Genomic DNA, 21,325 nt, shown 5'->3' with positions numbered 1-21,325 from the left:
GGGTTCAGCTGGAACACAGGGTGAAGAATGGGCAAAAATATGAGGGGTGGGTGCATCAGTCGCATCATCATTTGCAGTTGCAGCCTGAAAATGTAGTTCCGCTGTTCGGTAGTGCAACCAATCCACCAACGTCACGTACCTGTCAGCTCAGGCACTTCTGAACGCATTTTTCTTTCATGGAGAATTTCCAGGTTGCTTCCATTTTTATTCTCATAGAATCTCTCTCCTTTTCCTTTGGGAACTTGTCTACACTCATCTGTCTTCTTCAAGGGTTTTACCATGGTGCATGTTACAAACAGTAAGCCAAACTCTATCCTGTTTCTCTGAATGTTGACAGCATGAGAAAAGATGAATTTTCGAGCCAGCCTGCCCAGCTCGTGTGCATGCGCACAGGGAGGTGTGCACGAACACACACCTTCCCAGAGCACTTAATCACACACCCTAGCCACTGCCTACAGCCTCCATTTTGGAGAGGCATACTCCATGTAGACCCCATAGAGCCCCACGGAACCTGAGCAGTAGCTCTAATGCACGATAATATGCTTTCTTCCAGCGCCCCTGAGGCCCTCCAGGAATTCAGAGGGAATAATAAACAGCCGTGCTCTGCTAATCCAGATCATTCGCAGCAAGCTTTAAAAAAACACATAGCTGCTTATACCCAGAATCCCACAAGGCAGAGTTTCCACTGTGCACTAGTTATTCTGAACAGAGATGGAGCTTCGGGCTTGACTGCCAGCTTATGTCTCTTTGGCATGCCTTACGTTTTTATTTCTTTATATTCTCCATTGCTTTATGCTGAGTTGAAGACCTCCCCATTTTCCAGGAGTTCAGCTTGATAATTTTTCAGGGGGTCAGTGAATAATTTTTCAATTTTTGGCACAGTGACTGCCAGTTTCTAAATGGAGCAACAGAAAATAAAGACAGAGTTTCATACAGAAGTGCAGAATGCCTTTTCTATAAAAAGCAGGGGTTTAATGTCAATGTGTTTTTTCATCATGAATTCAGTGACTGGGCTACTGTGGGATACAGCTTTTGGCTACTTACAGCTAAAAGACTCATGTAAATGAATGTTTAAATAATACAAAAAAAATTATCTAAACAATCTTTTCCGCGATGCAGCAATGTCTCACTGTTCCCCTGGCAACTGCAGGTGCATGCAGAGTTCAGGCAGAGAAGCGCCAGTTTCTCTTGCAAGCTCCAAAGTTGCTATTCATTTCCGAAATGCTCTAAAAACAGAGAAACAAATGATCCCAGCTCGTAGGTGGTATCTTGCATGTTGCATTTTCCCATAAAACAAGCTGCAGTTTCTCAGCCTCGCCCACCGTGTCCTGACCACAACGCAGTGATGACAGGCCAGGACCAGATGGACAGGAGGCAATCCCCCAGGCGTTGGGTCTGTGTGCCTTACGCAGTCAACCTGGGCCCTGCCAAGCCCGAGATTTTCATGTAAAACTGGGCTGCCCACAGTTCCCCTCCGCTTGAACAGTGTCCCAGTCAGAAGCTCTTGCAAGCTGCCAAGTCCAGAACTCAGCTGTAATGAGGCACGTGGCAAGGACATAGGAGCCAAATTTGTAAATATAGGATAACCACACATTTTTTGCGCAGGTTATCCTTAGCAAAGGCAGATATGCAAAGAAATATACACACAATTCAAATATCTGAATGTAATTATTGATAATGAATAACATTGGTGCAATTGCAACAGCCTTTAATTCTGTGGTTAAGGAAAGTGGGTCCTACTAACACCAAGTGCTGTAGACAGGCATTTACAGAACATTGGGACCAATGCCCAGTCTGTGATGTTCTTAAATGGTCATGAAGGACCATAGTCCAGCAGTTGTTCCTAGGCTCTTAGAACTGGGAAAGGAAGCATCAATGGCTAAATCAGTCTCATGCTTAGTGGGATCATGTGGTTAAAAATCCAGTAGGAATGAAAGTCAATACATTCTGGACTGTTAGACCATTTAAGACCATGACTGGCCATGAAGACACCAGCTAAAGCATTTATTTTCAAGTCAAACACTTAGACAAAAATGTTCTTTAGTGGAAACAGATTGTTATCTTTGCATTTCTGGCACACGTGAACGACTTCCAATTTGAATCAGAATATGGCATTTCATAAATACTGTTCATGCATTCCCAAAGATCTCCTTATTTTGACGAAACACAAAGCTCTCCAACTTTTGGTTTATAGGGAATGGCTTGAACTCAACAGTAACATCAAGCCGTATTAAAATCTCTGACACACTGCTCAAATCTGAAAACACACTGCAATTCCATTCAACAGGAGGAATAGTGTATAAATGTATTTCAAAGCTAACAAGCTGTGGCTTTCAAATACACAAGCAATTGATGCGGTTCCATCTTCACCTCGCTGTAGAGGTTTCTCCCCGTTTCCATTACCCGATCCTTCTTCTCTTTTCTCTTCTCTCTCTTTCATGTTTTAATTCCTGCAGTGCTTGTCTCTGCCACAGCGGATCCTGTCAGCCATTCCAAACATGAATGAATTTCGCTGTCACATTCTGCCTCCATCCTCATCCATCTCCCTTGTTTCACCAGGCCATCATTACCCTTCCATTTGTACAGGTGCACCTTTCCACCACAGCTAACAAGTAAACCTATTCTGCCAAAAATAGCCAATGCATTTCCCAAGCCAAAGTTCATCTGTGATTTCTCATACTGCTGCTAACTCTTACAGTCATGTTACTCTGACACACAGGCCACGACTACCCACCATGCAAAACTCAGTCGCTCTCACACAGAACTTCTGTACGTGCCACCTAATGCATTGCCCTTCTATCACTTTCTATTAAGCTTGCTTGTATGGCCCTGCACACCGCACACATCTCCAAGAACTGGGGTCATGAACAACCATTTTCCACTCTGGGAACACTGCATCGGTGACTCAGTCCTGTTGGCTGTCCCTTTACAACATGAGAGGAACCTGCGCATTTATAACCGCCCACATCTCGGTCCAGACGCTTGTGCTGGCTCTCCTACAATTCTGAGATGTGCCACTGGCAGGCCGCCCGCTGCGTGCCATTATCGCACTTCCAGAAAGCGGCGGTCTGTCCGATTTTCCATCTCCTGAGACTTTCAGGTACCTCACCTCTCACCTCTTTCCACTGGCTGGCGAATGCAGCTCGCATCAGGTTTGAAAAACCAGTTTGCTGGCTAATTGGGCAGTGAGAGGAGCGGTTTCGTTTTATTTGAAAACCTTATATCAGACCTTGCACTAAAATCTGGTCACCTTCATTTTCTAACGCTGGTTGCTACTCCTTTGAGGTCATAACACCTGATCACACCTCTTATGCACCCTGGGGCCACAATGGAAGAAGCTGCCTGCATCTCTTCAAGGATCAGCCCCACCTACAGACGGTTCCCAGCTCCTACCATCACGGACACTCATATTCATTACACCATTGCAGCTAAGGTTTACAGATAATGATACACTTATAGAACTATTTATATAGCTATTTTAAGTTCCCTTTATTTTATATAATTAATACTTGTAATGTTATTTGATACACAGAACATTGTTTCAAGTGCCTACTCATTGACTGCTTGAAATTAATTTACTTTTGTAGAAGCCATCATTTATATACTTAAGCTTGTACAATATGTGGCAGCTAGCTCTCAGGTAAGGCAAATACAATAATTCATATTACCCCAAACTGGCTAGAATTTCATTTTGGAATATATTTTAAAATCACACCAATAATTTTAAAGCAAGACATGGTGGCCTCAAATTATTCACATCCTTGATAAAAATAAGTAAAGAAGGCTGTATAAAATGCTATATTCTATTCTTTTATACATATACAAATGCTCAGAAAAAAATATTTAAAGTAATATTCCAAAAAGATGAAAAAATTATTCACAGCCCTCTTTCAAGTACTTTGTGCATGCTCCCTTCACCAAAAACACTACTGAGTCATCTTCTATACTGTTCAATGAAATTGGCTAAAAAAGGTCTGTGCTTTCAGACTGCCCTCAACTCAAACCACAAATTTCTCATTGGGTTCAGTATTGGAGAATGAGATGCCATTTTGTGGACAACTAACCAATGCTTAAGATCGCTGTTTTGATGAAAGATCCGGTTCAGAACAATTGTAACTGTCTGTTATTGTCAGATAAGACAAAATGTATTCTTTTTATGACAAATATTTTCATAGATTCATATTCACCATCTACTGAAACTAGTTTTGCTATCATGGAAGAAACATTATTAAAACTGCTTTCAGCTGAAGGTAAATATACATACATGCAGTGAGGATGATTTGGTCTCGGCCCACTGTCTTAATTAGAACCATAACAGACAGTTATGGCCCTTATTGCAACTCACATCTCACCTCTCAAAAAATGATTGATTTTCCAACCAACTGAAGAGACCAACCCCGTGAATCCAAGCTGCTTTCATGCGAAATCTTACGGCACAATGTGCCTTACCTACCTGACCTCAAGCTTAAATATTGGCAGCATCATATGTAAAATCTAACTAGCTATCTTGCAATATGCGTGTCTGCAGCAATTACTAGCAATTGAGCAAGTATAATCTCCGTCACAAGCTATATACCTGTATGTTTCTGCGAGATAAAACACCTTTCCTAGCCTACATGACTAGCATTCTAATTCATAAAAGCAAAACTAGTTAGTATTAACTAAAACTGTCCAAAAATGTCATACACAAAATGACACCTATTTGGCCATGTTTGCTGTATTACATAAAGATATATGCAGTGTGATACAGGCAGGTCATACAAAATGAGTAGGTCAGGTGTCCTCCAATGACACAGCTTCCCTGGAGTTGTCAGAGTCCATGATGGTACTCACGTGCACATTGTGGCTTCATATGTTGAAGATGTTGTTATTAGAAAAGACATCAGTATCAATGCAGTTTTCACAGGTTTTGATTCTGACTAGAGGAGTTTATATTATTTCTTTATTTGTGTACAAATTTCTGTTGATAAATCCTCAAGTAGCCTACAGTCTTTTGAAAGATCCGCTCCTAAGAATTGTTCTTACTCTTCCCTAACGATTACTGTGAGCAGCCTTTCAACATGCTCTTACGCAAACTTTTGGCAAAGCTATTTTCTTTTTCTTAAATGCTCTCTTGACGTGATTCTTAGGAGTGATTCTCCAGCTTGCACTGCAATTCACTTTAGATAATAGCATCTGCTAAATGAATATAAAGTAAAGCAAATTCTCAGAAGCCTTAAACATATGGCCCCCAGGCTACAGAATCTCTGTAATCTTTTACAACTCTTTTAAAGACTAACTTCATTAAGCTTGCTTTAAATTGTGTGTAGCCATACCTTTGAACTTTTTTTAACTGGGCTTTTTTCAGTGCTTTATATTTTTTATACTCCTAATAGTCCATCTGGATTCTGTTTCATTTTCATCTTTGCACTCTTAAGTCTTCTTCATGTTAGTATAAATATGTATTATTATTATTGTTATTGTTGTTATTGATGTAGAAGGCATATAATGAGCTTAATGGCAGAAATGGAGGCATCACTGGCGGTTCCCTCCTGTACTCACCTCGGATGATGGACAGCTTGGCAGTGACGGTGACCTCGCCCTCGCTGTTGTTGGCCACGCACTCGTAGATGTTTTCGTCTCGCGGTGCCCGCAGTGGCTGGATGCGCAACACTGCTCCGGCACCCTCGTCAAACTCGATTGTCTGCGAGAAAGGAACGGACGGACCGTGAGGGCAAAGAAGAGCGGACCAATCTGTTAGCTACCTGATGCATGCATGACATGTATTACACATAAAAATCTTTTGGAACTAATATAAAGACGAGTATAAACATTATAGATGTCCGCAGGCTTTTACAGTAGCAGTGATCCTTCACAAATGATATCTGGGAAAGGACGTGCTGAAATATGCATCACTTGGCTAAAAAGTTATTGGGCTATGAAAGACGATAGCCCTGTAAACTGTGAGGTAGGTTGCAGTAATGAATAAATGATATATACATCTGCCCAAAAATGTACCATCTGTAACATTATGCAAACTTTTTTTTTTTAAACAAGTTTTTAACAGCCATGTTAAAAAAAACCATGTAGCAGGCCTGAAATGATGGTGCTCTGTTCATGCTGTATGGGGACTAATAATGATTGCATTTATCTGTTTATCACTCCAAGTTATTTTGCTTATTTTTCTCATTAATGTTTTATCTCCTTAGTACACTGTAAGCTCTATGGGAGTTGGGAAGTTATAATTAAGGCACACTGAGCATAATCACTGCCTTGCATCTGCAATCTGTGCTCCATAGAGCAGAGAACCCCAACAAACTCACATCATAAACAAACACATGTATTACCAGCGCATCCTTGCCGATGCATGGAGGAAGTACTGTAGGGGGTGCGGTGTATCACCAGCGAATCTGTACCCAAGCATTTAGCCCTCACCTCGATGCGCTGCGAGTTGACCTTCTTCCCTTTCTTGTTCCAGGTCACTCGAGGCTTGGGGTCACCCGTGGCCTGACACATGAAGGAGACCACGCCCCCGGACACGCCTATCTGGTCGACGGGGATCTTTGTGAATCGAGGGGCAGCTGAAGGGAAAAGGAGAGGCGGAGAAACCATAAATATACACCGTAAACCTGAAGCCAACCAGCCGTGGTTATGAGTAACTTGCCGGGGCCTCTTCTACATGTAATTAAATTACTGGACGTACAGATCAGTAACAGGATGGCATTTCACGTGATGGCCGCGGCTGTGAAAAGCGATGCTTCACGATGCCTCGCTTGGTTGGTTTAATACATTCATTCAGTGCAGGGACTCTAGACTGCAGAGAATGAAGGCTCTGAATAGCTTGTACAAACTGGCTCTGCCCCGGTTCGGATGCTGCAGTAATTACACTACAGAAAACATGCACATTTGACAGTCTGATCCCTGCATTAATACTGCATGAAGCCATGAATAATAAACTGCTAGAGCTTATTTATGGATTTTAATGCTGCCTAAGTAGGCACATCCCAAGCCAGCATCAGTCTCTCACATACTGCAGAAGCAAATGGGGACGAAAATAATGGCACATACTGGAAGATACTGGAAATCTTGCAAGGTGTGTGGCTCAAAACTGTAACCCAGTCCTTATTTAGAAATATATTAAAACGTACCATTTCAGACAAAAACTACGTTTTAAGTCACTGTGTACAAAGCCAAAAACAGCAGGGAAATTCCAGTAAGAGTGTCACAGTACTATTTAGGCTACCTTTATGTGACACAATATCAACATTAGAAGATGACTGACTATAAACCAACATTAGATCAACATCAACATCAAAAACGGTTTGAATCACCTGCCTTTATGTGATTCAAACCGAGAATGACCATCACATTTCCACACAATCCTTTAATGCAATTCCTTACAAAGCTAGTCATGTCATTGCAATGATTAAACTAACTTAACAATTTGTCATCATATATTAACGTTAGGTCAGTCAAATTCATAATGTCTGTCCAGCCATAATATATTCATAACTGCCCACAGGGTAGCTATATAAACAGATGGCAAGACAGCTATGCTAGCTTGATGGCAACAAAATGAAAGCATTACATTTAAGGGATGGTTATTGTGTTACTCATTTTTTAATTCAGCTGATGTTGTCAGCACCTGCAGCAGGTGTTGCTAGGAAACAGCTGGAGACAGTTGAGCCTGCTTTTTCAAGAAATGGAATGTTGAGGAGGAACGATAAAACTAAATGCTACCAAGCTAGCTAAACTTCTATAAAAATTCCAAAAAAATCACTGCAGTCAGAAGGCTTCATGGAGGGCTAATGAATAGAAATAAAATAAAGTCTATGGTGTCTACAAAGTCTTTTTTTTGTCAACTTATAGCTATAAATTAACAATCAGATCTTCCCCAGACTGTAATAACACAACACACATTTTCTGTGGCACATAGAGATGGGACATAAAACATAAACCAAAGCCATTGGCAACACTTACTGTAGGTGCTACATGCTTATAATACAAGCATGTATGGATGTGACATCATGTGCATGTACAACACAAAGTAATACTTTTCTCACACTTAATTCAGAGATGCAAGAAAGCTCCTGATAGCATACCAATGCTAACTATAAGAGATATCAAGAAATATTGTAGGCACACTTTTAAACAGAGCAAATTTTAAGTACTACTGTTCTAAGATGTTCTATTATTATTTCAACTCTCCTAATGAATAATTATCCAGTTACTGGCATTATTGACAACTGAAGTGCAGAAGTGTTCATTTGAATGTGGTGTTTAGGCTACTCAATGAATAAAAGAAGAATGTTGTAGGCTATGTATTCGTACAAAAACATTCTGGAAGTACATTAAAACGTTTTTTGTCTTCCAATGTGTCCTATAACATGCCTGAATACAACAAATGTATCATTTTTGCAAGGTTAAGCATTATATGGAGTAATTACACTGTTCAAAATGCAAACGCTTCAAGGCGACACCGAGTAGAAATCGAGGCCATTCTAGTGTTAACGGAAATTTGCGACTCAATGAAAGCTGAAGCAGGATCCCAGATTATTAATAATAGCCCCCTTTTTCCCCCTGGTTGTGCCTTTTATGATTTCTTTTTAAAGGGGAAAAGGTCAACAACAGCACAACAAGAAAAGAGAAGCAGCTCTCCAGGGGAACTTGTTAAATCCAAAATGCACAGATATGTATTAATGATCAAACACCCAACGAACACAGCAGATGAATAATTAAGGACCCAGAGGCAGCCTGATTCAGGAGGTTGTGATATCTCCTGCGTTTATTGGGGATGACAGAGAGAAAGGAGAGAAAGGAGATGAACCCTGAGGAAACCAGCCCCATTTAAATTTCTTATCTCCCAGCACACATGCGATGGTCACGTGACCAATCCCACAATCCCACCCATGTTTTTCTTTATATTATACATCCCTTCATTTGGAATTTCAATTTCACCTGCTAGTTTAATACCACAGCTGTAACCTGCTCAACCCAACTGATTATTTGCCGTGATAGATCCCTATCCCTTGTGATAGATTACATTTCTGTTACGATCCATTCTACCTCTACTTTACAGCCGGCCAGCCAGAGGAGTATTTTAATCTCACTGGTTTTTGGGGGTTCAGGCCTGGTTTTTGCATTTTGTTTCTCTGCACAGCATTCTTGCAACAGTTCTCTGTAAAAAATCGTTATACAAATAAAAAATGAATTGAAATAGTCCCTAAATGGGACTATTTCAATTCCACGACCAATGCATCTTACATAGTCTGCTCTTTCTCTTTAGTGACCTGCTAACAGCTTATAAAAAATGTGCTGTAAAATAAATCAGAAAACAGGACTACCTGAGATATACACACCCAAAGCTTTACTGCCATTGACATGTACTTTATAAAAAGGGTTATGTACAAAAAAGTGCTTCAATTCCTGCACAGATCACCAGGTATGGATGTAAATACCCTCAATTTAAAGCTGGCAGTCTGTTTTATTTCAAATTCAGTGTGCGGGAGTACAGAGCCAAATCAACAAAAATTGTGTCACTGTCCCGATACTTTTGTATTTAACTGCATATGAAAGTGCAGAATTCATAACACAGACTGCCTTCTGAAGTCCCAGCTGTAAAATGTTGCAATATCTTTTCACAATATTGCGTACTGAGAAGTCAGGTACAAATAATAACTAAGCCATAACAACTAAGACATGATAAAACAAGGATACTGTCGCTCAAGGTGAGTAGTACTGCTGGTTTTATTTTCTAACCAAAAGTTGATTGATTGATTAATGTCACATGCTAGAGATATGGTGTTCCATGTCTAAACCAGTCCCTACTTCGGGAAGACCGAACTGTTTCAACAGCTTCAGAAGCTCAGTTTCAGTACTAACAAGTACAGCAATTTCAATTTATTTGGAGCCACGTCTGCCAAATACATTTGTTTGGTGTTTTTCAGGATAACGGCAAACAACTGGAAAAAGAGTTACTGTGAGCCCCATCTCCAAGCAAAATAATTAAATGTGGCACATGTTTGGAAAATGAAGTATGCATTCATTCACTTAAAATGGCATGGTAACCTGAAGATTTGTTGTGCTTATGTAAAAATTGGAAGGGAAAATTAGGATGCATTCACACATAAAACAAGCTTTGTTTTTTCCCCATTCCAGACACAAAAAAATGCATATAGTAATGAAATAACAGAAAAAATGAATTCCCAGGTCTATGAGCAACAATGATATGAATACTTCAGAAGTCCTTATTTCATAAAAACAGTGATCCCTTAGGCAACAATTTAATATTGCGGAGATTTCCAGCGAAATTAATTTTAAGAGAAAAAACAACTCTTAAAATTAATAGACGAGAGAACACAATTACCTTTATGACTAGGAAAATAAAATGCTGGAATATAGCTAAAAAATGTTGACTATACAACAGAACTTCAGATATACAAACGTCACAGAATGGATAATGGAAGGTAGCATACACATTCATGCCCTATCAGTCTCCTAGTGTCACTGACTCAAATTCTATTCTTAAATAGAATTCTAATATTCAAATAATATCCAGAACAAGGCACACCAAATAACACAAAGGGGCCTATCTGATCATATTGCTAAATAGCAGTTTTTGTATATCGTTGATTAACGGCAGAACAAAACCAAATAGTTTGTAAAAGAAGACAAAGATATCAGGTCATTGAAACGACTGATGTTGAAATAACTTAACAAGAGTAATGAGATCCCAATTATTGCCGGCTTAATTACTGATTAATATTAATGTAGCTACATAGCGACAGCAACCTATTTAAAAAAAATAATGTCAAGTAATTATAAGAAGACTCAAATGATTAAATGTCTTGTATTTTACTTCACTTTAAAAGTTACAGACATTTCCAAGTCCCAAAAGACTTTCATTTGCCATATCTCAGAAGTTCTACCATATATCATATTAGCTATATCATTATTATAAATACCCTTATCAGTCCAGTTCTAGGAACCACACTTTAAGGAGCTCAAAAAATTTGAGTAATGTTCTTCGTTTAGAAAGGGGTGAAATATATTGGGAACAGAGGCTTTTTCAAGTTGACTTCAGTCAGCAGAACAATAGGAGTTCACAGTATATTCATGACTGGTGCACAGGCAAGGGGGTCAGTTTTACCAAGCTGTCATTCGCATGACTCACTCAAGCCATTAGGCAAAAAATCTTCAAAGTGTTGCACTCCTGCAATCTGTTCAGTTGAGGTTAATGAATCATATAAGCAAAGTTAATGGTTATTTTATTTTTTTAAACGTGAAATTACAAGCACATTTTTGATGGAGATCTGAATTCTGAATACAATGAGTTTCTACACAAACTGGCAATCCATGTTATTTGGGAAAATACGTTCAAAGGAAAAAATTATAAATGAACATCACTGCAACCATACATGTGTATACATTTGAGTAAATAACTGTTGGTACAACTCTCACTGATTAAATAATTGGGTTCAGTGGCTAATTTAATTTGAATTAGGCTACACCAAAGCATGTTGACACTGAACAACAAAATTGGGGTCCTCGTTCGAAACATGCTCAGTCCCCATAGACACAAATATTAATTACCCATAAACACCATGAATAAAAGTATATAAAAACTGATTGGAACTGACCATGTATGTGCAAGGGGTTGCAAAGCGTGCTGTATTTCAACCAAAGCAATGGTTTGTCCACCATGCCCTTTGTCCCATACAGGATGCCCCTTGACTTTGTTCCCTAAAACCATCACTGTGCTAAAATAACCAAACATGCACCTATAGAATTTGCCTGTATTCCCAAAACTTCCCTAATTACTGTAATGTTACACTTAAAACCGTGGTAACATAATGAGACCCCAGACCACTAGTAGCAATGTTAGTTCACATTTAGGCCTCCCAAGTCAAATTACAGCTAGGAGAAATACTGTAAAACACAGAAATAACTGTTCACATGACAGCTAATATCATAGTTTAAACCAAACGATTAAGGCAGTGGTTCACAGACTCAGAACCCACTGTGTATCCTGGTTTTTGTTACAATCCCTTGATCAATTATGTTGGTGGAACACATGTTTAATTACTTTCATTTAGTTCCTTGAACTTAATTTAACACCATGCAGGTTTGGCTTGTTTCCATTGGCCTTAATTGTCTTTGAACTCTTCATTTATCACAAATGGTTTACTTTCTATGACCAGGTGTCCACTCTTTGAGCAATTAGGACCTGGCTGATTTCACCTGCCAGCATAAAATTTAATCAATTAAATAAGTTACCTCCTTCTAATGGAATCATTTAGTCCATACAGCTTTGAGCACATTACAGAAAATGAAAGCATAAGTCCTTCTGAGTGATTAAATGTCCTGGAATGTGAATATGGAACATTTATTCTTCATAGCGTGCATAGCTATTTCTGACATATATGGCCTTGAGAGGATAAATCATCCTCCAGTAGAAATTAAGCATCTCATTAAAAAAAAATTCAGCAGCTTGTTACATTCAGAGGTTGCAATGATGGGATGAATGAAAACCAGAATACACGGTGGGCCCACAGGACTGGGAACTACTGGAAAGATAATTATAGATATTTAAAGAAACATCTGGCGGCCTGCTGGCTGTACAAAGACAGGTATAGGACATTTTGTGGTCCAAAGTACAAAAGTACATTTCAGGTAACTTCAATGCAGCTTGGACAATGACATTCTGCCTCCAGAGGTTTATATATCATCCAGTTATTCTTAAAAAATAATCATTTAAAAATAATTTTCAGTTGGAATTTGCTATGCCGCATACATGTCCACTATGCTCAAAGACAAAAGTGCTGGGATGATATAAAAGCTGATATTAACATTTATAATAATTGCAAATAAACACTATTAAATTTAATCTGCTCATATGCACAGCCACTGTAAACAAAACATAGCTGTACCAGCTCCTTTGAAGATCGCAAACCCTAAAATACCCTATACCTGCCATGATAAGTCAGCCAGTCATCAGATACTTCTCTACATTATGTACAGTATCCTTCACTGCACACAAAAATCGACAACAATACACTAAAACCTACACTGAAACCATATCAAACATCACAACCTCAGAATGTGAAAGCTTTAACTGCTTAAGCGTTGATTTGATCACATAGATATTACTCATGTACTAGATAGGAACATAAAGCTCTGATCAATTTGATTGTAGCTGATAAGACTATTACAAATTATGTGCAGGCCTGACTGCGTGACTACACACTTTGCATGTGCATCAGTACAGGCAGACAGGCAAGACAGACAGACATACAGACAGAACCAGCTCAGAAATTCCCTATTGGTACACCCATAAATAGAGGGATATAAAAGGAGAGATGGAGAGATAAATAGAGAAACGGTGTGAGGAGAGAGAAAAATGACCCCCTGAGAGTCCTCAAATTTTCACTTGGCAACTTCAATGGAAAATAAATTACAATAATCAGTCCTGTCACTTTGAGCTGTAGTCAATTAGAACTAGAGAGCTACGCGAGACTGAGTTTCATAGAGTGAAGTAAACCACAAGATACATCAATAATGAAATACTTTACTGCAACATAAAGAACACAATGGAAGAAGGACAACTGCAAGCTTGATCCTACACCTTTATGATTGAGCGACCACATGCGCAACGCCCATGAGCTCTGAGAAAATGGAGATGTGTTTCGAATGAACACTACACGTGTACCTACCTCACGTTGACTGAAATAACAACAATACCAACCTGAACCTACCAACGTGTAAAATGATCATTTTTCCAAATGACACTTCCATAAAGGCACGTAAGGTAGAAATAAAACCTTCACAAACTTTGATAAACAGCGCTTGCGTGAGTCTGATCGTGAAGCTCTGTCCAACTGAGCGCGTCCGCTGGGTCGTACTTTCAGATAAACACTGACTGAAGAACAAAAATCGCTTTCATGTACCAATTGAAACACGTGTTAAATAATACATGCGAGCTAGCGTGTTCATATTTTTTCGGTCCGCTGGTGGCCTTTAAAGAGCAGACCGGCGATGCGGTGACGGCATTCAAAAGGGGGGATCGCTCGGGCCTGTGTTTGGCTACAGACCGCCACCCGCTGAAGCACCTGCAGCAGAGAGGTCAGGGGACAGACGCGGCAACGGCAGCCCTGCGCTCGCGGTCAGACTGCGTGACACGCCTCGGCTGTCCGCGCCGGCGCTTTTTATAGCGCGAGCCCAGGAATCCGGCTCGGCGGGAGGTACGCGCTTCGCTAGGAGTATTGAGCGCGAGGGGGAAGCAGGAAGCCACGTTGGAAATTGCTTTCTCTTCCCCTGCTGACACCAGGCTTTAATAATGCAGCGCGTCTCTCCGGGGAGCGAGCAGCAGCAGAGAGCGACGCCGCGAGTGTTTGCGCGACCGCCGTCGAGCGCGGCCCGTCTCCGGCGCTCGCTCGCTGCCACATCATCACCGCGCGCAAATCCGGCTAAAACCCTCAATCACCGCGACAAACACTACTCAACTGCTGACTCCTACTTAAAACGCGCAGTTTGGTCAACCTTGGGCAAGAGTCAGCGTCAATCGTGTGGCGCCTATGCAGATCATCTGTTGTGCAGTACTGAGCAGATGCGCACAAGTGCTAGCATTAGTTTGGGAAGTGACAGGGATGTGTGCATCCTTGAAGGCTACAGGTGACAGAATAAGCTTTTGTAAGGAAAGAGTGACTCTACACCCTCTCTTCAGGCTTTTTTTCCCGTAAATGTGGATGCACACATGCACACACAAACCAGGCTCAGGGCAGTGTTTTCATTATGATTTATTCTGCCTTTCTTTTCCTCTTTTTGATTAAAAATGCCTCCTTTGGGGGTTTGATTTATGAGACTGGAGAGGGAGAGAAAGAGAGAGAGAGAGAGAGAGAGAGAGAGAGAGAGAGAGAGGAAAAGAGAGAAAGGCAACTGACATGTTTTCCGCAATGTAAACAAAGAGGAAGGTAATCAAGGTTGGGTGGGCTACTTTATTGTATGGTGTAGTGGTGTTGGATATGATTCATATCGCCCTTCTGAGGTACCTTCCTCAACAGTGGACCAAGAGTTTCCTCCTTCCATGGGTTTCCTCCTTACCAAATCAATTAACATTAACAACCACCAAATAATACGTCAGGAGGGAATGATAAATATCTTTAATTTGCGTTCATTTTAATCAGGAGAACCCACTTATTAAAATAAGAAGGCAAAACAACTTGAGGCTATTACATTATTGTACTGTCTAGTTATGGATTGGTCTTTCTTTCAGAGCTTATCTCTGGGACATGCCTATTGGTTTAGTTTTCCCACTGAAACTAACCTCTACCTCAGGCTAATTCAGTCTTCCGTTACGATTAATGGATGGAAAAGAACACTGCCTGTTGCAAAGGTGATTCTCAGCCCTGTAGACAACATGTCCTACAGTGCAAGGTTCATCACAGGGTGAAGCCTGGCTTTATCTGTTCTGCTCATATGCATGGGAAAAGGAAACTCACCGCTGCATTTCATGCGCACCGGGATCTTATATCCAACTGATCAATCAATGCTGATTGGCTCAGCATGAACAGGAAGTCCAATCCACATTCAAAAATAGCTCAGTTTAACTGCTCTTCTGTCACACAGTAGAATTTATGGGCCTCCTCAGCTCAGCTCAGCAGCGGTTGATTGGTTCCCTATGCTTCCTGCTCTACGGAGGATATCACACCCTAGAAGTGTAATAAAGCTAATTCCATCCCCCCACGCTGATTGCATATCATAAGAGGGAAACAGTACCTTTCTTTGGAAGGGAGGAATTTTTCAACACCGGGCAACGATAAGTGTAACTAGCTAATGCTACATTCAGCCGCAGCGTGGGCTGCAGTGGGCAGTGGTGTGACAGACAGTGGGTTAAAATGGTTATGTGGGCATGGTTAAAAATAACAGAGCAAAAGAAGATGGCAGGCAGTGCAAGGCACCAATCAATGGCCAGCGGATATTTGCAGGCCTTTACAATGAAGACAGTGTAAATACATTTAGACGACTACAAAGAGAGTGAGACAGAAAGAAAGAAGAGAAACAGAGAGAACTGTTGTTTGTAATAAAAAGATAAATTAGCGAGCAGACGGGTAGATTTATAAAAGACAAACAGAAACTGGCCACGCCCAAGCTCCTGTCTCCCAGGACAGCCGCATAAAACATGGGGGAATATAATCCAGTCCTGGCTCCAACAACGGTGGGTATCAAACCAATATTGCGCCTTGTAATCCACAGACTCCATCAGAAAAAACCATCAGAAGCCCCCCTCGCTCCCCATCAGTCTGTGACACAGGAGGTAAGCTGCATGCGGACGCAATGCTGCCAACCAGCTTCAGTCACCTACATCTCCTCTTAGTCGTGTATCACGTTCCCTCTTTCCAAAACACAATGGGGAGGCTTGTCCGCTTTATTTATTACCTTGTCTCTTACTTAGCGCTCCGTTCTTTGCTTTGTTTCCTAATGCGTCTCTAAATCCATCTTAGGGGAGAAATGGTGCAGAACAAATTCTAACTCAGAGCTCTGAAATTAATGAGTAAATGCACTTGACGGGTAATGGGAACGCAGGACTAAGAGATAGATGAACGGAGAAGAGTGGTGCAGCTTCGCAGAGAGAGAGAGCGCACAACCAAAATCACCAGGAAAGGGGACTTACACAAGGCATTGCAGCCTGGAAGCAGCACTAGTAGGGCCACCAGAGGCACTAGAAGGCAAGGGAGGTGGAGGGTGGACCGCATGCTCGAAAATGACCTTTGACCTGGCTGGACAGCTGAGGCCCCACGGTTGGGCGAGGGCGGGGGGAGAGGGGCAGATGGGGGCTTCACGCAGAACCTCTTCGTCCTCTGTAGAAAAAATAAACACACAGGAGAAATATTTAGAAATCATTCAACATTTCATTTATGCTGCGCAAAATAGCAAATACTGAATGGCCTGAACCTTGTCGCTGCACACAAATTCAATTCAATAAGCCACTTCTGAGCCTAATAGCAGTGTCAGGGTATTTCTTGCTTATTATGGTTTATTTATTTATTTATTTGCCAAGCACCCGCACAAAACTATGGGTGTGTGTGCGCCTATAATCCTGCTAAAACTGAATGTGAAAAACATCCAAATGAAGGGTCTGTATTGTCTGTGGCTCAGATAAGCAGTGACTGGGAGGAAAGTGAGCCTGTGATTGCTCTCCATACACCAGCAGACAGAAAAAGCCATCCTTGCTGTATATGGAAATATGCATATGTGCATGAGAATACGAGCAGCTACAAGCTCCTAATTCATAATTAACTGGTCCTGTATCTTAATTGGTCGGACACTATGCACAGACCTCATCATTATCAGTTTCATCCACAGATCTTGTAATTGGTTAGGTAGGCCCCACTGATTGAGACCACATCTCTCTTTTAGGAGGATTTCCATGAAACCCTTGGTGCTCACAGGCCATGGGCACAGCTCAGAATGAAACTGAGGTGTATCAGGGGAGAGACGCATTTTGCGTGATACACAAAGTAATACCAGACATCGAGTCTACAAGGCAGCATAAATGTAAAATCATTCATACCACATGGAACCTAAGCACCCTTGCGCACATGCCATGTTAGAGGTTTGATATGTGACAAGTGACAACCATTCCTGACATTGAGATAAAATCTGAAACAAGGTACAGAAATCTAAAGCAGCGGGTGCTTTTCATCCACAGTAATGAACCGTAGATGCTGTGCCTTACTTAAGGGGCAAGTATGGTTAACAAGCAATGGTCCTCTCTGTGTTCAGTGCATCCATCTTATCCCAGGAAGCCAAATATAACTATTTCAAGTTGTAAAAATGAAACAAGGCAAGGGAATAGATAAATTTATCTGACAGAAGTTAATACTGAGTTAACCTTTCACAAAGAGGTCAGTTCTCTCCTCCCTCAAGGGGAGGAGTCAAAATTCTGACCCAGTTTCTGCTTGGGGTGCTCTGTCTATTATAGCCCTCATGTGACCCACGTGGGGAAACTGGAAACGCTACGACCACTAAAACACCTGCTCCAGAACGTCAATCTCACTGAAAACTACAGTGGCTACAGTGGAGCACTGGATTTATCAATAGCAAACAGAAGGTTGACGCTGACTGTTGAATATTGAAGTGTCCCAACTTCTCAGAATGCGCTTTCCTGATGACTAGATCACAGTCTCATGTAGGTGGTACTGCAATTGGAAGTGGTGATTCAAACTGGAATATTTGTTGGTGGTGTGTCAGTAAACTGACCAACCACCCCGTTGTTAGGGGGTAAAATAGTAGGGTAAAATTGTATATATTGTAAAGCCATTTCATAAATGGTAACTTCTTTTTCTATTTTCTATATCCGTAGAGTGTCTAGTGTCTAGTGTCTAGAATACATGCATACTAATATTCTGACAGTTGGAATATTCACCATTTATAAATACGGTAGCATTATGTACAAAAGGAATACTGCATTCAGGATTGCAGAATGTTGCATTTGATGCCTATTTGTTCACATGCAATAATATTCCACTAATGGAAGGAGGGACGTTTCCTCATGATTTTGTTATATGAAAAGAAAGTGATTATTATCATATATGTCACACTATTTGGAATAGTTGGTTTGATTTTGTATGTGTCTGGCTGATTTCTAATTTGTAAAAGCACACATTTCACCTAAAGATCTTTCACACAAATATTTTGTACTAATTTCTGGTTATTCACGATTGCAGCATTGCATGAAGGGAATTAACAAGGTACCATTATTTTGTTTCAGTGACATCACTTCAAGATATACCGTAGTTAACTTATTTTACAGTTGTCTACTTTTTTGGAAATAAAGGAAACATGCTAACATCCTGGGCTAATCTGAGGAATCTCTGGACCACTTCCCCTATACTGCCATCATCTGGGTAACAGACAAGACTCCACTGTTCTAAAATTATACACAAGATTATTCTTGAATTGGCAATCTGGGTGTGGTGGGTTGGGGGGCATATTTTGTGAGCGATTCAACCAATTCAACACAAAAGCCTATTTCCGAGCTATTTGTTTGTCTTAAGCCGGGATGTGTACTCACTAAATATTTGACATCAATTTTAGCCGCTTTGTTTGCCCTGCTACTTTCAGCGTTCGTGCAGTGGAATTCAGATCACGGCGAAGGGGATTATGGGAGCTTCTGGCACAACACCTGTAACTGGGACTCTCAGAGAGCCCTGCAGAGGAACAGCAGACACGCCCTCGCTCATCTCATCAGCGCTACATGCCTCTACCACGGCTCGTGGACACAGGTGACCGTTTCAATCAAGGGTTCTTAACCAAAGCAGGCAGAGCCAAGCTACAAATCAAACGTGGTAACACCCGCACGCCTCACAATAAGGCACTCGCACGCCGCTGTATGTGTGCAAACACACAGGTCATTATACGGAGACGCTTTATCCACACACATTTGACCCGACTCTCCTGAGCCCCGGCAGTGATCCCCCATTGTTCTCATGTCACTGCGAAAATTTGAGCTTCGCCAGGAAAGGCTCCCATGAGAGAAGAAAGTGCTTCACCTTCAGGGATGGATCAAGTCCGTGTTGATCGACTGACAGAAAACTCGCCACTCACTGTTGACAGGTTAATCGTTCATTTTTTTACACCCGGTACAAGAATTTAAGGATGATTTTTTTTTAAAAACAAAAAAAAAACAGCACCAAACAATGCTGCACTGTTCAGAGTAACATACAGTGACCTCTAAAAGTATGGTAACGGTAGTGTTTCTTATTTTTGCTACATACTTAAGGCATTTGTATTTGAGATCAAAAGATGAATATGAGACAAAAGTACACATTTATTTCACAGTCTTTACTTTACTCTTTACTTTACGGAAACAGTTGTTTAAGCATATATCCAAATTTCATTCTACTGTTCCCATACGTTTGGAAGGGACTGTACAATCAAAGAAATCAATGTCTGCACAGGACACAAGAGCATACAAATAGCCTTGCAAAGACAGGGACAAGGTTAGCCAATATTTTGACTTGCGGAAACCAAACATCTAGTGTTTAATGTGAGGTTGCAAGCATCTGTCAATTGGCAGTTGGTGTGCACCAGGGACATCCAGCAAAACATTCCTTGAGGATCATTTTTAAACATCTTCAAAACTTGGCCAACTTAGATTTTTCTAAAGCATTAAAAAGACAGACCCTTTTTTTAGCCCTTGTTGAAATACAAAATGCAGAAAGACCTCCTATCGTAATTCTCATATTAGATTGCAGGCAGTATAAGTCCATTTTTATCTTCCCATGTCAGCTGCCTTTTTTATGTTCAGCTACATTAGATTCGTGGGTGTTTTTATTTCTTTGGGCTTCCTTTTTGTTTTGCCTATTACAGCACAGATGATGATCCTTTTGACTGTCCTACTTCTAGAAAATGCTCTTGTGTCTGTGTGTTCGCTGTTTCTTATGAAGAAAATGAATAAAAAATTCATCATAAAAAGACCTCTATCAACAAACACCCATAACCACAGACACAAACATTCTTCACTTCTATATGGATCAGACTATGGGACAAGTGGACATGGCATTAACTCATAAAGAATTCCATTGAATCCTCCACTCCCTAGCTGCTTTGAAAAGCTTCCTAGTAGCGCGATGGCCCTTTTTTTCTCCGAATTCCTGCCATCAGATGTGATCAGGGCCACTGACTTTGACATGGCTTTTTCCATTAATTATTTATACGGACACATTTGCCTTTCAGCTGAGAGGAGCTGGGTGAGGGAAGGGCCTAGATGCAAAGGCACCCAGTGAAACAATGGAATAATCAAAACAAACATCCATTTAAAAACACAGCTGTGTCTGCAATAAAGGTCCAATAAAAATGAATAAAAACAGACATGCTCCAGCTGTTTGCACAGCCCCAGCAAGTCACAGTGTATGCTTGTCTTTTAACTGACCTTAGCAAAAAGACGGAGATCCAGACAAAATATATAACAAATGTTTTATTTTACAAAAGTGTTAAGTGCAGTTAAAATCGGTAAAATAACAAACTAAATGCAAGCAGGTGCAAGTTGTGAAAATGGACCATTCAAATGCCTGGGTGGGGGTGGGGGGGCACAAGGGAGGAGGGAATTGGACATAATTTATGTGCGACTCAACACAGAACTAGATCGCTATGTTTTATTCTTATATTTGTAGCCCAAAAACATGCCCTATAAATATCATAATAACAAAATGCATTCGGCAAAACTCGAGAGTATTTGAAAGTGGTGGATTATATATATTTATAGACCAGCTGACCTTTAGAGGATTTATTTCCAGACAAAAAAGAAACTGTATATCTGTCACTCTAAAACACTAGCAAAATTAGG

At 40.7% G+C, this 21,325-nt stretch overlaps 1 protein-coding gene across 27 annotated transcripts in view; it reads right to left on the bottom strand.

Moving 5' to 3' along the window:
• Positions 1–21,325, bottom strand: part of LOC118229204 (receptor-type tyrosine-protein phosphatase S-like) — a 193,063-nt gene that overhangs the window by 89,608 nt on the left and 82,130 nt on the right. For all 27 annotated transcript variants that reach the window (XM_035420955.1, XM_035420954.1, XM_035420968.1 and 24 more), the window contains 3 exons: positions 16,649–16,835; positions 6,415–6,560; positions 5,542–5,683 (listed from right to left, as the gene is read on the bottom strand). In XM_035420955.1, the coding sequence (XP_035276846.1) occupies positions 5,542–5,683; positions 6,415–6,560; positions 16,649–16,730 (370 nt within the window). In that variant the 5' untranslated portion in view covers positions 16,731–16,835. The remainder of the gene's footprint in view (positions 1–5,541; positions 5,684–6,414; positions 6,561–16,648; positions 16,836–21,325) is intronic.

Source organism: Anguilla anguilla, chromosome 6 (assembly GCF_013347855.1).
Source record: "Anguilla anguilla isolate fAngAng1 chromosome 6, fAngAng1.pri, whole genome shotgun sequence".
Taxonomy (NCBI): Eukaryota; Metazoa; Chordata; class Actinopteri; order Anguilliformes; family Anguillidae; genus Anguilla; species Anguilla anguilla.
Note: the sequence above shows the minus strand (reverse complement) of the source record. Positions and strands in the feature narration are given on the sequence as shown.